At 35.0% G+C, this 13817-nt stretch overlaps 2 protein-coding genes across 44 annotated transcripts in view; one reads left to right on the top strand and one right to left on the bottom strand.

Annotated features, from left to right (window-relative positions):
- LOC127988154 (SLAM family member 9) overlaps positions 1–13817 on the top strand; it is a 162217-nt gene that overhangs the window by 80434 nt on the left and 67966 nt on the right. The window lies entirely within an intron of this gene.
- On the bottom strand, positions 9247–13720 carry LOC127988183 (uncharacterized). Of its 43 annotated transcripts, none has more exons than XR_008161536.1 (6): positions 13247–13720; positions 12736–12758; positions 12447–12515; positions 11821–12147; positions 11559–11687; positions 9247–10152 (listed from the first exon to the last, which is right to left on the bottom strand). XR_008161536.1 is itself a non-coding variant. In XM_052590805.1 (5 exons), exons 1-5 carry the CDS (start codon positions 13404–13406, stop codon positions 11569–11571), a joined length of 684 nt encoding a protein of 227 aa, XP_052446765.1. In that variant the 5' UTR covers positions 13407–13720; the 3' UTR covers positions 11379–11568. The 43 variants fall into 43 exon arrangements, 1 of the variants encoding a protein (XP_052446765.1); XR_008161539.1 differs by having other exon boundaries at positions 11821–12133; positions 12475–12515; XR_008161546.1 differs by having other exon boundaries at positions 11821–12089; positions 12475–12515.

Genomic DNA, 13817 nt, shown 5'->3' with positions numbered 1-13817 from the left:
GTTCCTATTCCTATTCCTGTTTGTTTGTTTGGATGGATTTTTGGTTTTGACCCCTGCTTGTTGGATTCTGAATTTGGATTACCCATTAAACTCACAGTGTGTTTGGATCTCTCGTCTCCTGTGTTTCCCTGGGTTCCCGAACGTAACATATGTTCAATATAATTAAAAATTAAGTTTACTTGTGACAATTTTTATTTCCACTAGATTCAGTGCAGCAACTGTGAAAAATGGTACCACTCTGTCTGTCTCGGAATGATTAAAAAAGAGGTACAAAAATGGAAGACGAGAAAGTGATTGTGTGTTTTCTATAAGTAAAAAGTACTTTACAAGTGTAGGTGTTAAAATATATTGTTTACTCTTGAATGTTTTTTTTTTTGTTGTTGTTGTTGTTTTTTGTTTTGATCAGCTCCTTATAAATGTTAAAATCAGTCAATTTTAAAATCAGTATAAATTTATGATCAGTGTATTAAATACCAGTTCAGTCAAAAAGGCTATTGTACTGTTGACTGTTGTCGTTTCAAATTAGTTTACAGTATTAACAGGATCATTCTGCATTACATAAATTTCGTAATTGTCAGGATGTAAATAAGGTACAATTTGTAAATGCAACTACCTTGTGCAACAGTAAGGATTAAATGTGAGGTTGTGTAAGTTGATCACTGTCTTCCTCTATTAACTGACACTGCTTTTACATCTCCCTGGTGGAAAATGCCATTACTAAATTAAAGTACAAAATGCTTCAAGCTGCAATGACGAGCCCAAGTCACTAGTGCAACCACCATCCTCTAGTGTCATTGGGAAAGAGGTGTGCATGCATTGATATTAACCGTTTGGCAGTCTGGTTTTAAGGGTTACAGCAATGAAATGGTTAAACACCATGCACACAGACAACAAAATATAAACCTTTGATAATGGTTTACAATAAGGTTTAAAGGAACACTCCCCTTTTTTGGAAATATGCTCATTCTCCAACTCCCCCAGAGTTAATGAGTTGAGTTTTACTGCAGTGATATCACTGCAATGGCTGCACTCATGTTATGGCTGCACCGTTCCTTGATTATTACACCAGAATGAGTATAGTTTTTAATCATATCACCCTAGAAAATCACAACTTTACATTTTCCACCGGTCTTAGTACAAAATACAACTACAAAAGAGGAAAGTTTTAAATAGGAAAAATACCCATACTCTTTGGTCATTTCTGAATGCCATGCTGCTGGTCTCAAAACCTGATATTGGCTGAATGGATTAAAAAATGGTATAAACTGGGAGTTTGAGAATGAGCCTATTTCCAAAAAAGTGGAATGTTCCTTTAATATGTTAACAGTACTTAACTGTGCATGTTAACTTGAACAATATGTTTTATAGCATTAATTATATAATTACATACTAAAAATACATTATTAATTTTCATTTGTGTATCTGTTAACATAAGTTAATGTACCGTGAATCAACATGAACAAAAATAAATCAAGTAACATTAAAACATTAAAAGATTGATAAATGCTCTAAAAATATATATTGTTCATATTCAGTTAATGTATAGTAATGCATTAAATAGCGTTAACAAATTAGACTTATTTTTAAAATACTACCAAAACTTGTAATTATGTAAAAACATTATTTAAATTATTTTAATGATCTAGTAGTGCAGAAATAATACTATACTTACAGTACATACTAACATAATTTATGTATTTGTTGGTCATTGTATCTTCTTGAATTTAGCAGGACCTTGCTCACATTTCTTATCCTATCCATCTAGTGAACACCTACAGTATCACAGCCTTCATCTGTCAACTAAAATGTCTGATATGAATATGAGCAGCACAGAATTGGTGCCAAGTAATGTCCCACAACCAAAAAACAATTGAAAAATGCATTTAAGTATTCAAACATTAGATATTTACCAAGATCCTTGTGTTATTTATTTAAACCCCCCATAAAATGTAAAATATTAGTAAGCTTAAAACATATATTATAACATAATCATAATTATAATTTTTTGGGTGCTTTCCAATGGCTGGTGGCTGCCCCGAACCGTTACCTCTAAATTTCATATTATAAAATAAATTTTAAATGTTAATTAATGTTTTATTTTAAAAACAAATTTTGTATTTTTTTCTTTTAATAGTGATGTTCAAATATATATAAATATGTGTGTGTGTGTGTGTGCGTGTGTGTTTATCTTTTATATTTTATTTGTAAATTTGCAAATGTTTTCCTGTATTGGCCGAGATTGATTTTAACTACACCCCTACATTTATGAACAGGAAATATTAATGTGTCCCTCTCTCTTAAATCTTAAAACATATACATAAAAAATCTTATCATGTACATATACACATACACACAAATTCAATTTTCCAGAGAAAAAATTAATAAATACAAATAATGTGTTGCAAAAAAAAAAAAAAAAAAAAAAAAAACTACTGAAAGTTAATGAGTATAACTAAATAAAAATTTCTGTCGTAATGTTAAAGTATGTTTTGATCAACCAGTATGTTGAATCAAAACTGTTGAAGAAAAGTCATTAAGGGGTAAAAATAAAGGTTGTGAAAAATGTCCACTCTCCCCCTCTATTGATTGACACTGGTTTCATGTCTCTGTCTCCCTGCTGTAGAAAGTTATTCCAAAAAGGAGGCTAATTTTGGACATGTAATTCCCTTTTCTACCAGTAGGGGTAAAAAGAAAGGTTGTAAAAAATGTGCACTGTCCCCCTCTATTGATTGACACTGGTTTCATGTCTCTGTCTCCCTGCTGTAGAAAGTTATTACAAAAAGAAGGTTTATTTTGGACATGCAATTCCCTAATAAGCCACTTGGGGTAAAATGAAAGGTTGTGAAAAATGTCCACTCTCCCCCTCTATTGATTGACACTGGTTTCGTGTCTATGTCTCCCTGCTGTAGAAAGTTATAACAAAAATAAGGTTAATTTTGGACATGCAATTCCCTTTTTTACCAGTAGGGGTAAAAAAGAAAGGTTGTGAAAAATGTCCACTGTCCCCCTCTATTGATTGACAGTGGTTTCATGTCTCTGTCTCACTGCTGTAGAAAGTTATTACAAAAAGAAGGTTTATTTTGGACATGCAGTTCCCTAATCAGCCACTTGGGGTGAAATGAAAGGTTGTGAAAAATGTCCACTCTCTCCCTCTATTGATTGATACTGGTTTCATGTCTCTGTCTCACTGCTGTAGAAAGTTATTACAAAAAGAATGTTTATTTTGGACATGCAATTCCCTAATAAGCCACTTGGGGTAAAACGAAAGGTTGTGAAAAATGTCCACTCTCCCCCTCTATTGATTGACACTGGTTTCGTGTCTATGTCTCCCTGCTGTAGAAAGTTATTACAAAAAGAAGATTTATTTTGGACATGCAATTCCCTTTTTTACCAGTAGGGGTAAAAAGAAAGGTTGTGAAAAATGTCCACTCTCCCCCTCTATTGATTAACACTGGTTTCGTGTCTATGTCTCCCTGCTGTAGAAAGTTATTACAAAAAGAAGGTTTATTTTGGACATGCAATTCCCTTTTTTACCAGTAGGGGTATAAAGAAAGGTTGTGAAAAATGTCCACTCTCCCCCTCTATTGATTGACAGTGGTTTCATGTCTTTGTCTCCCTGCTGTAGAAAGTTATTACAAAAAGAAGGATAATTTTGGACATGCAATTCCCTTTTCTACCAGTAGGGATAAAAGGTTAGGTTGTGAAAAATGTCCACTGTCCCCCTCTATTGATTGACAGTGGTTTCATGTCTCTGTCTCCCTGCTGTAGAAAGTTATTACAAAAAGAAGGTTTATTTTGGACATGCAATTCCCTTTTTTACCAGTAGGGGTAAAAAGAAAGGTTGTGAAAAATGTCCACTCTGTCCCTCTACTGATTGACATTGGTTTCATGTCTCTGTCTCCCTGCTGTAGAAAGTTATTACAAAAAGAAGGATAATTTTGGACATGCAGTTCCCTAATCAGCCACTTGGAGTAAAATGAAAGGTTGTGAAAAATGTCCACTGTCCCCCTCTATTGATTGACACTGGTTTCGTGTCTATGTCTCCCTGCTGTAGAAAGTTATTACAAAAAGAAGGATAATTTTGGACATGCAGTTCCCTAATCAGCCACTTGGGGTGAAATGAAAGGTTGTGAAAAATGTCCACTCGCCCCCTCTATTGATTGACACTGGTTTCGTGTCTATGTCTCCCTGCTGTAGAAAGTTATTACAAAAAGAAGGTTTATTTTGGACATGCAATTCCCTTTTTTACCATTAGGGGTAAAAAGAAAGGTTGTGAAAAATGTCCACTGTCCCCCTCTATTGATTGACAGTGGTTTCATGTCTCTGTCTCACTGCTGTAGAAAGTTATTACAAAAAGAAGGTTTATTTTGGACATGCAATTCCCTTTTTTACCAGTAGGGGTAAAAAAGAAAGGTTGTGAAAAATGTCCACTGTCCCCCTCTATTGATTGACAGTGGTTTCATGTCTCTGTCTCACTGCTGTAGAAAGTTATTACAAAAAGAAGGTTTATTTTGGACATGCAGTTCCCTAATCAGCCACTTGGGGTGAAATGAAAGGTTGTGAAAAATGTCCACTCTCTCCCTCTATTGATTGACACTGGTTTCATGTCTCTGTCTCACTGCTGTAGAAAGTTATTACAAAAAGAATGTTTATTTTGGACATGCAATTCCCTAATAAGCCACTTGGGGTAAAACGAAAGGTTGTGAAAAATGTCCACTCTCCCCCTCTATTGATTGACACTGGTTTTGTGTCTATGTCTCCCTGCTGTAGAAAGTTATTACAAAAAGAAGATTTATTTTGGACATGCAATTCCCTTTTTTACCAGTAGGGGTAAAAAGAAAGGTTGTGAAAAATGTCCACTCTCCCCCTCTATTGATTGACACTGGTTTCGTGTCTATGTCTCCCTGCTGTAGAAAGTTATTACAAAAAGAAGGTTTATTTTGGACATGCAATTCCCTTTTTTACCAGTAGGGGTATAAAGAAAGGTTGTGAAAAATGTCCACTCTCCCCCTCTATTGATTGACAGTAGTTTCATGTCTTTGTCTCCCTGCTGTAGAAAGTTATTACAAAAAGAAGGATAATTTTGGACATGCAATTCCCTTTTCTACCAGTAGGGATAAAAGGAAAGGTTTTGAAAAATGTCCACTGTCCCCCTCTATTGATTGACAGTGGTTTCATGTCTCTGTCTCCCTGCTGTAGAAAGTTATTACAAAAAGAAGGTTTATTTTGGACATGCAATTCCCTTTTTTACCAGTAGGGGTAAAAAGAAAGGTTGTGAAAAATGTCCACTCTCTCCCTCTACTGATTGACACTGGTTTCATGTACCTGTCTCACTGCTGCAGAAAGTTATTACAAAAAGAAGGTTTATTTTGGACATGCAATTCCCTTTTTTACCAGTAGGGGTATAAAGAAAGGTTGTGAAAAATGTCCACTCTCCCCCTCTATTGATTGACAGTGGTTTCATGTCTCTGTCTCCCTGCTGTAGAAAGTTATTACAAAAAGAAGGATAATTTTGGACATGCAGTTCCCTAATCAGCCACTTGGGGTGAAATGAAAGGTTGTGAAAAATGTCCACTCTCTCCCTCTATTGATTGACACTGGTTTCATGTCTCTGTCTCACTGCTGTAGAAAGTTATTACAAAAATAAGGTTAATTTTGGACATGCAATTCCCTTTTTTACCAGTAGGGGTAAAAAAGAAAGGTTGTGAAAAATGTCCACTGTCCCCCTCTATTGATTGACAGTGGTTTCATGTCTCTGTCTCACTGCTGTAGAAAGTTATTACAAAAAGAAGGTTAATTTTGTACATACAATTCCCTTTTCTACCAGTAGGGGTAAAATTCAGGGTTGTGAAAAATGTCCACTCTCTCCCTCTACTGATTGACAGTGGTTTCATGTCTCTGTCTCCCTGCTGTAGAAAGTTATTACAAAAATAAGGTTAATTTTGGACATGCAGTTCCCTAATAAGCCACTTGGGGTAAAACGAAAGGTTGTGAAAAATGTCCACTCTCCCCCTCTATTGATTGACAGTGGTTTCATGTCTCTGTCTCTCTGCTGTAGAAAGTTATTAAAAAAGAATGTTAATTTTGGACATGTAGTTCCCTAATAAGCCACTTGGGGTAAAACGAAAGGTTGTGAAAAATGTCCACTCTCCCCCTCTATTGATTGACAGTGGTTTCATGTCTCTGTCTCTCTGCTGTAGAAAGTTATTAAAAAAGAATGTTAATTTTGGACATGTAATTCCCTTTTTTACCAGTAGGGGTAAAAATAAAGGTTGTGAAAAATGTCCACTGTCCCGCTCTATTGATTGACAGTGGTTTCATGTCTCTGTCTCCCTGCTGTAGAAAGTTATTACAAAAAGAAGGTTCATTTTGGACATGCATTTCCCTTTTTTACCAGTAGGGGTAAAATTCAGGGTTGTGAAAAATGTCCACTCTCTCCCTCTACTGATTGACACTGGTTTCATGTACCTGTCTCACTGCTGTAGAAAGTTATTACAAAAAGAAGGTTAAATTTGGACATGCAATTCCCTTATCAGCCACTTGGGGTAAAATGAAAGGATGTGAAAAATATCCACTCTCTCCCTCTATTGATTGACACTGGTTTCATCTCTCTATCTTCCTTCTGTAGAAAGTTATTACAAAAAGAAGGTTAATTTTGGACATGCAATTCCCTTTTCTACCAGCAGTGGTAAAAAGAAAGGTTGTTAAAAATGTCCACTGCCCCCCACTATTGATTGACACTGGTTTCATGTCTATATGCCCTTTTTCTAAAAAGCTATTACAAAAACACCTACTGAGCTATAGCAAAAAACGAAGAAAGTTTGCACTTTCCCCACGGTCCCTAACTGAAGGCTCTGCTGAGAGCGTTCTCTCCCGGCTTTTTGCACATTGCGACGGCTTGCATGGGGCCGTGCTTATTATATCGAGGGAAAATATAGAAAAAGAAGGATGTGAAACATGTTCAGCTTTGCCCTTTTGGCGTTTACCGCTGAATGTGTCACGAATATCGAAAACAAAACCAACTTGACCCCGCTCTCTAAACAGCTGAAAGTCCGGCAGATAGAGCGCGCTGTCCGGTATGGTGTCATTCAGCCAGGTTTCCGTGAAACACAGAGCAGCAGAGTGAGAGAAATCCTTATTTGTCCGAGAGAGCAGAAGGAGTTCGTCTGTTTTGTTGGGTAGAGAGCGGAGATTTGCCAGATGGATGCTAGGCAACGGCGTTCGAAATCTGCGCTTCCTGAGTCTGACGAGCGCTCCCGCTCGCTTCCCCCGTCTGCGCGTCCTGAAGCGCTTGATCAGCGCCGCCGCTCCTCCGATAACAACGTTCACTAAAACATCTGAATAATTGAAATCCGGAAAAACATCTTGTGGTGCGTTCTGCCGAATGTTCAGCAGTTCTTCCCTGGTGAAACTGATGGCAGGAATACAACTAAAGACAGGACAAACTAACAAAAACACAAAAACATATGCGGAGCTCGTCACGGAGGCAGCCATCCTGTATCGGTGCCAGTCGATATCGGCGCCAGTTTCATACATTCATATATATATATATATATATATATATATATATATATATATATATATATATATATATATATATATATATATATTTTTTTTTTTTTTTTTTTTTTTTTTTTTTTTAACAACACTTTACATCCACTTGGTTCTTAATACGGTGTTGTTAGCTGAATGATCCACAGCTGTGTTTTTTTGTTTTGTGACAGTTGTTCATGAGTCCCTAGTTTGTTCAGAACAGTTAAACTGCCCGCCGTTCTTCAGAAAAATCTTTCAGCTTCCACAAATTATTTGATTTCCCAAATGATTTTGAGATCGATCTTTTCACTCTGTGACTCATACACAACTATTATAGAAGCTTCAAACACTCACTGATGCTCCAGAAGGAGAAACCATGCATTAAGAGCCCGAGGTGAAAACTTTTTGAATTTGAAGATCAGGGTAAATTTAACTTCATTTGTCTTCTGGAAAACGTAAAGTTGGGAAGTTGTGGCCTAATGTTTAGAGAGTTTGACTCCTAACCCTAAGGTTGTGGGTTTGAGTCTCAGGCTGGCAATACCACGACTGAGGTGCCCTTGAGCAAGTCACCGGACCCCCAACTTGAGGACAACAGTTTTTTTTCTGCCCACATGTAATGTTTCAAATTTTGTGTCACATGTATTGTCTGTTGTATTCTTTGTTTGGCTTAGTTTTAATAGCACAATGTTTGATTTGATTCTCGTGAGGCAAATATTGAGTGTTCTGGAGATGCAAAGATGAAAAAGAATAAGAATTTATACAGTGCCTAGTTTACACAGTTTTGTATTTTAAAGAAACTGATCTACAAAAACTGTTGTTTTATTTGTGTCGGTGAGGGTTGTATAAAATGTATGACAGCACCCATTCAAATATTGTTTTAAAAAGACATGTCAAAACTTATTAAGTGGATATTAACAGTTGCAGTTTTTTGTGTTGTGTAATTGTATTACAGAATAATAATAATAATTTTTCATTCCTTTGTGATCATTATTTATTAAAATTGGTAATATTGGTAAATTTAAAGGTGGGAAGGCAATAAGACGTCAAATAACCCAATGTTTAGGTAATGTTTAACCCAGCAACACAGTTAAGCTGACCCACTGGTTGGGTCAAATAAACAACCCAGCATTCTTGGTGAAATGGTTAAACCCAGCACTTGGGTCAAAACAACCCAGCTCATGTTCTGTCCAATAGTGACCCAGTGGCTGGGTTGAATGCATGTTTTAGAGTAAAAACAACAACAACACTTGTTTAATCTTTGTAATCTCCTCAGAAGTCAATGTAGATGCCTGCCAAAGTTGTTGTTGTTGTGATCATAGACTGTATGTATGTGATTACACGCAATACACAGAGCTTTTCCCTCACCATAATGCGCTGCTTTTACAAGGTTCAGCGAAAACTTTTCAGATTTTATTTTCCTTTTTCGCCCTGAAGATATCAAAGATTCATCAAGTTTGTTGAAATTATCCATCACTGATCACTTTTAGTAAGCTTTGATGTAACTCCTCTCAGCTAGCGTGTTTTCAAAGTGAAAGTACCAGCAATCAATAACTGTCATTTCACCGTCTTGGTTAAGTATAGACACCCAGTATAGTCCGGCTGTGAGTAACCCACTTCTAGCCCAAATAACCTTGAATTTGGTTACATGTCGTTTTTGGGCAAAATAACTTGTGAGACCTATTTGAAGGCCAAATATACAACCACAGTTGAAGCTTTAGGTTAAATTAAGTTTAATTTTGGGCTAGATCAACCTTGATTCAGACTTCATGAACATGCAATGAACTGCTGTTAAAAACATTTAAGACCAATTTGCCTAATGCTTTCTCTTTAACTAAACAAACATGTACATTCGTAGTGTCTTTTTGAAAGCCTCTAGCAGCTAGCCTGCACAAAACCTTGAGAACTACCTGAATAAAAACAACCTACAGAAGTTAACTCATAACATCTCTGAAAACAAGCAGTCCTATAATCCTATATGCAGTAACAGCATTCTAATATTTCATAACAACACTAAAACTCTGTAAATAATCATTTTTGCCCCACAAACCATGCCCCTCCACACATTTTAGTACTGTCCCACATTAGGCTAATTATACTGTCCCACTTTTCGAAACCATATTTCCTAAAGTGGGACAGTGGAAAATTAGATTAAAATATAAAAAACATAGTATACACATAAAAGGTATTTCAAAAAAGATGCAAAGTACAAAACTGGATTTCCTTTCTTTTACGATCTCTCTTTATTAGTAAGACAAATATTACTTTAAAAGACTTGCCCTCCTCACATGAGCAACAACACTGAAGGTATGAACTACCATCTCTTCTCTGCTGGTGATGTGTAGTTTATAATATCCATAATGTTCAGGTGTGATGTTTATGATGAGAGTTTCAAACGGTCTTTGAACTGTTGTATTGTTTCATCATATAGCTTTACCTCATTGTTTGTTTTATTCAGCGTAGCTATTAAAACAAATTTAGCACAACTGCGTTCTTTGGAATCTGCAGACTTCCACCATATCATGTCAATTTCTCGTATTTCAGTAAGATCAGTGTGGAGCGTGACAGATTGACCCTCAATCACTGGTACTGATGTGATTTTATCCTCCTTGAGAAGCACATCTGGAGAACAAACAGAAACAGTTTCTCAGATGGAGATCGAATTCTGTTTACATCCACATATTTGTATGCACATTTGGGATATCGCATTAAAAGTTACTGTATAATAGGCGCCAGTTTCCCTGGAAGTGACAATGGAAAAACATGTTGGATGGAAATTTATTTGCAAATATTTTATGCAATATTCCAATTTACTACACAACTTTATATGAAAACCAAAATCTTGTCCAACTAACCTTGCGACTTCCTACAGCTCATATAACAATAATTTCTTGTTCGTAATTTCAGTCTCTAAACACATGACATACCCAGGAAACGAATTTAGGATTATAAAAATGATGTGGGGACATGAAATGTTTCATGAAATGAAAACGTTGTGATTATAATATGATTTAAAGCTTACAAAAACATTTCTCACGACGTTCGACTAACTTAATTTTTTTTTTTTTTTTTTTACCAAAAACATAACGTTACTTAAATGTTTATTTTTAATATTCTAATAAACTTTAAACTGTCCAGTTATCTTGTTGTGATTACAATTTTATTTCAAGGTTACAAAAAACTCTATCGTTTCTTAGAATGTACAAAATAACTTCGGAACAACATTCAAAGAATATTGTTCTATTAAGATTATGACAATGCATATCAAATATTAATGGCGTTGTAATATTAATTACATTGTAATTTATCCATAATATTTTAATGTTAAATGTGATAACATGATCTCAATTTGTATTACATTTTTTTTCTTTTAAATATCTTATATATAAATAATCGTAAGTTGTTAAAAATTCAATATTTTTTCATCACAATATTTATATTTAAGCGTATTGTTTTTTTAATCATTTTGTAATGTCTTACTTTAAGTTGTTAAAAATTTATATTTTCTTAATAAAAGCCGTATATTTAATTTGTTTGGTTGGATTGTCATTTTGTTGTCTATTATATGTACGTATGTAGGCACTCATCATCTATTTGATGACTAGTCTATTCTTGGGCTATGATTAGACGTATATTAAATTTTCACTGACAGCCCAAATTTTGCCTTGTTTTAGCTGAAAGAAGTGGATGTGCATCTTAAAACAACTCTTAGGGTTAATTTTACATCGCCTCAGGTAGGCTACTCATTATTTACGATATTTCAGAACCTAAAAATAAACATAAATTACTTTATTCCGTAGGCTATAGATTTAATTCAAACAACGCAAAAAAAAAAAAAAAAACTTCAGTAAATGTTAGGAGGCTTTATTCATCTATATCTTAGATCTCAATTCAATACGCTTCTCAGTCGAACAGAATACAAGTATACAAGAAACAGTTTTTTTATAGTAAACAACCATATCAGTGTATATCAGTAAAGATCTAGTCTGAATTGAGCCATATTTAACAGAATCATTTGGATCACTCACTGCTTCACTATTAAATCAAACAAAGCACAATGAATCCAGATGATTGTATCAGGAGGTACAGAGTCTTTCCCAGTCTTGCTCCTGCACCGTGGCTTGTTATTTCAGCAGTTGTGCACATCATGCATCTTTCTGTTTAGGCAAACCCACAAACATTAGGAATAAAAACAAACATACACTTATAAAAGTAGTTATGCTTTACTAAAATAACTGTAGTACACAGAAACTAAAATTGATGACCAAAAGTAGAGTTATTATAACACACCTTTGACCAGCAGCTGTGTGCTGTGCTCAAGTCCCAAATCTGGGACAAAACAGAGATACATTCCTCCATCAGAGAGCTGAAGATCGGTGAGTTTGAGAAAGACTTTCCCCTTCTTGAGCTCCTCATGTACAATTTCTGCTCTGTTCTTGTACGCTGGATCCTGCTCCTTTATAGAAACATTTCCATTGATAATGTCGAATACATTCCTGGTGTCGTTGTGTCTCCAGTGGACTGTCGGCTGTTTATCTTCAAGCACAATACTGTTTTGACTGCAATTCAAGATGACAGAGCCTCCTTCAGTGACTTCAACAACCTGATGGAGAGAGACTAGAAAACATGGGTTTGCTTAGATTTCACTTTAATTATTGACTAATAACTTTTGGGGTCCAAAGGTTTGAGACCCAAAAGTTTTTTTTTTTTGGTTTTTTTGTAATTTAAATCTAAGAAATTTGAGTGCTGTTGAATATTTGACTCTTTGTACAGAGTCAGACAATCATTGAAGATGCTCGGTTTCATTTTTCTTTATAAATTTGAACAAACTGTTTTGTTGATAGTTTGCAGTTAAAAATGTAATTAATAAATTACAATGCAAAAAAAAAAAAAAAGAAAAAAAAAAGGTCTCAAACCTTTGAACTTTCTTTGCCCTGTTCATACCTGAACCTGTTAACAGTACGAACACGGTAATGATACAGCACCTGTGAACCATAAAGAAAAATTATTAAAATATTAATAATATTAATAATAAACTAATGCTATCCTGTCAGCATACAGCAAAAATTAAGCTCACTTATATTAAAATCTCAAATGCTGTAAACTAATTTTCAACAGAAGTTGCTAAAGGCAGGTCAGTTTGATGCTAAAAGTTGCTAAATTGACATTGTGCCATTGAATAGAATACACAATTAGAGTACTCACATTTACTGGCCATCGGTGGTTTTCTAAGCATTTGTTTAAAAAAAATAATAATTAATAAAAAAAAAATACTGAACATCTCATTAAAATATTATTTGAAATATGTTCATTTAGATTTTTAAAAGAAATATAAACATCACATTTTTTATGATTTGATATTCTTTTTTGAAAACAACATTGAATTATTACACTTTGCTTTCCACACATACACACGTAGCCTATTAAAAACACGTGGCATGCCAAATCAATAGAAAAAAAAAATCTAATCTATTTTAAATATATCGCTGAGCATTTAATTTACCATATTAAAAGTACATTTCAGGCTTAAGTCATTTTTTCATCTCTTTTTTTGTGTGTGTGTTGATTTAAAATAGGCACCTAATTGAAACAAACAGAAAAATCCTTCCAAATCTCACGAGTAGGCTACACTGTAAGCCCTACACATACAATTAACATTAATGAAAGCCCGTGATATATTGCATGTAACAACGTGCTGTAGCCTATAAAGTTTTACCGTCGGCACATGGTAGCCTATGTCGGGCTACTGCCAGATTCAAAAGGGACTCACTATGAATCACGAGCGATTTATAAATGCATCGACATGACGTCACATAGCCTACTTTCCGTGAACAATGTCTGAAGTTAGAAATGCCAAGAAGACACAAAGATAACATTACATGCTTAATGAAACACTAATTCAATGCCCCATGTCTAAAGTCCCACGAGTAATACAGTATTAATAACGCAAGACTGGTCTATATTAAACTCTACATTATAGACCACAGACTGAAGTGAGAAAGTCCCGACTTACCGTAACTTAACGTAACTTCTTTCACTTTAAGTAACACCCACCTTTTCTTTTTCCCAACAGGGTATTAACACTTCTTTTGCTGGATGAACTATGTTATCAGCGTATCTCTTCTTGGACAAAAGACTCTTCTGCAAATGTTAAAATGTTGCATGCGTCACAGCCTCTTCTTCTTCTTCTTCATTGGATTTTTACACAGCCTCTTCTTGTTCTTCTGTTTATTGTCGTCTTCAGGTGCATTCCCGCCATCTATTGGGCTGGAGTGTGGACCATTGAT

This window comes from Carassius gibelio, chromosome B22 (assembly GCF_023724105.1).
Source record: "Carassius gibelio isolate Cgi1373 ecotype wild population from Czech Republic chromosome B22, carGib1.2-hapl.c, whole genome shotgun sequence".
Classification (NCBI taxonomy): Eukaryota; Metazoa; Chordata; class Actinopteri; order Cypriniformes; family Cyprinidae; genus Carassius; species Carassius gibelio.
Note: the sequence above shows the minus strand (reverse complement) of the source record. Positions and strands in the feature narration are given on the sequence as shown.

Bases quoted from the DNA above. Each gene is read 5' to 3' on its own strand.
- LOC127988183 (XM_052590805.1), bottom strand. From the start codon at position 13,406: ATGTTATCTTTGTGTCTTCTTGGCATTTCTAACTTCAGACATTGTTCA. The intron at 12,759-13,246 runs GTAAAACTTTAT...ACAAATGCTTAG, and splicing joins TAGGCTACCATGTGCCGACG to AAAACCACCGATGGCCAGTA. The intron at 12,134-12,446 runs GTTTGAGACCTT...TCTCTCCATCAG, and splicing joins AGGGCAAAGAAAGTTCAAAG to GTTGTTGAAGTCACTGAAGG.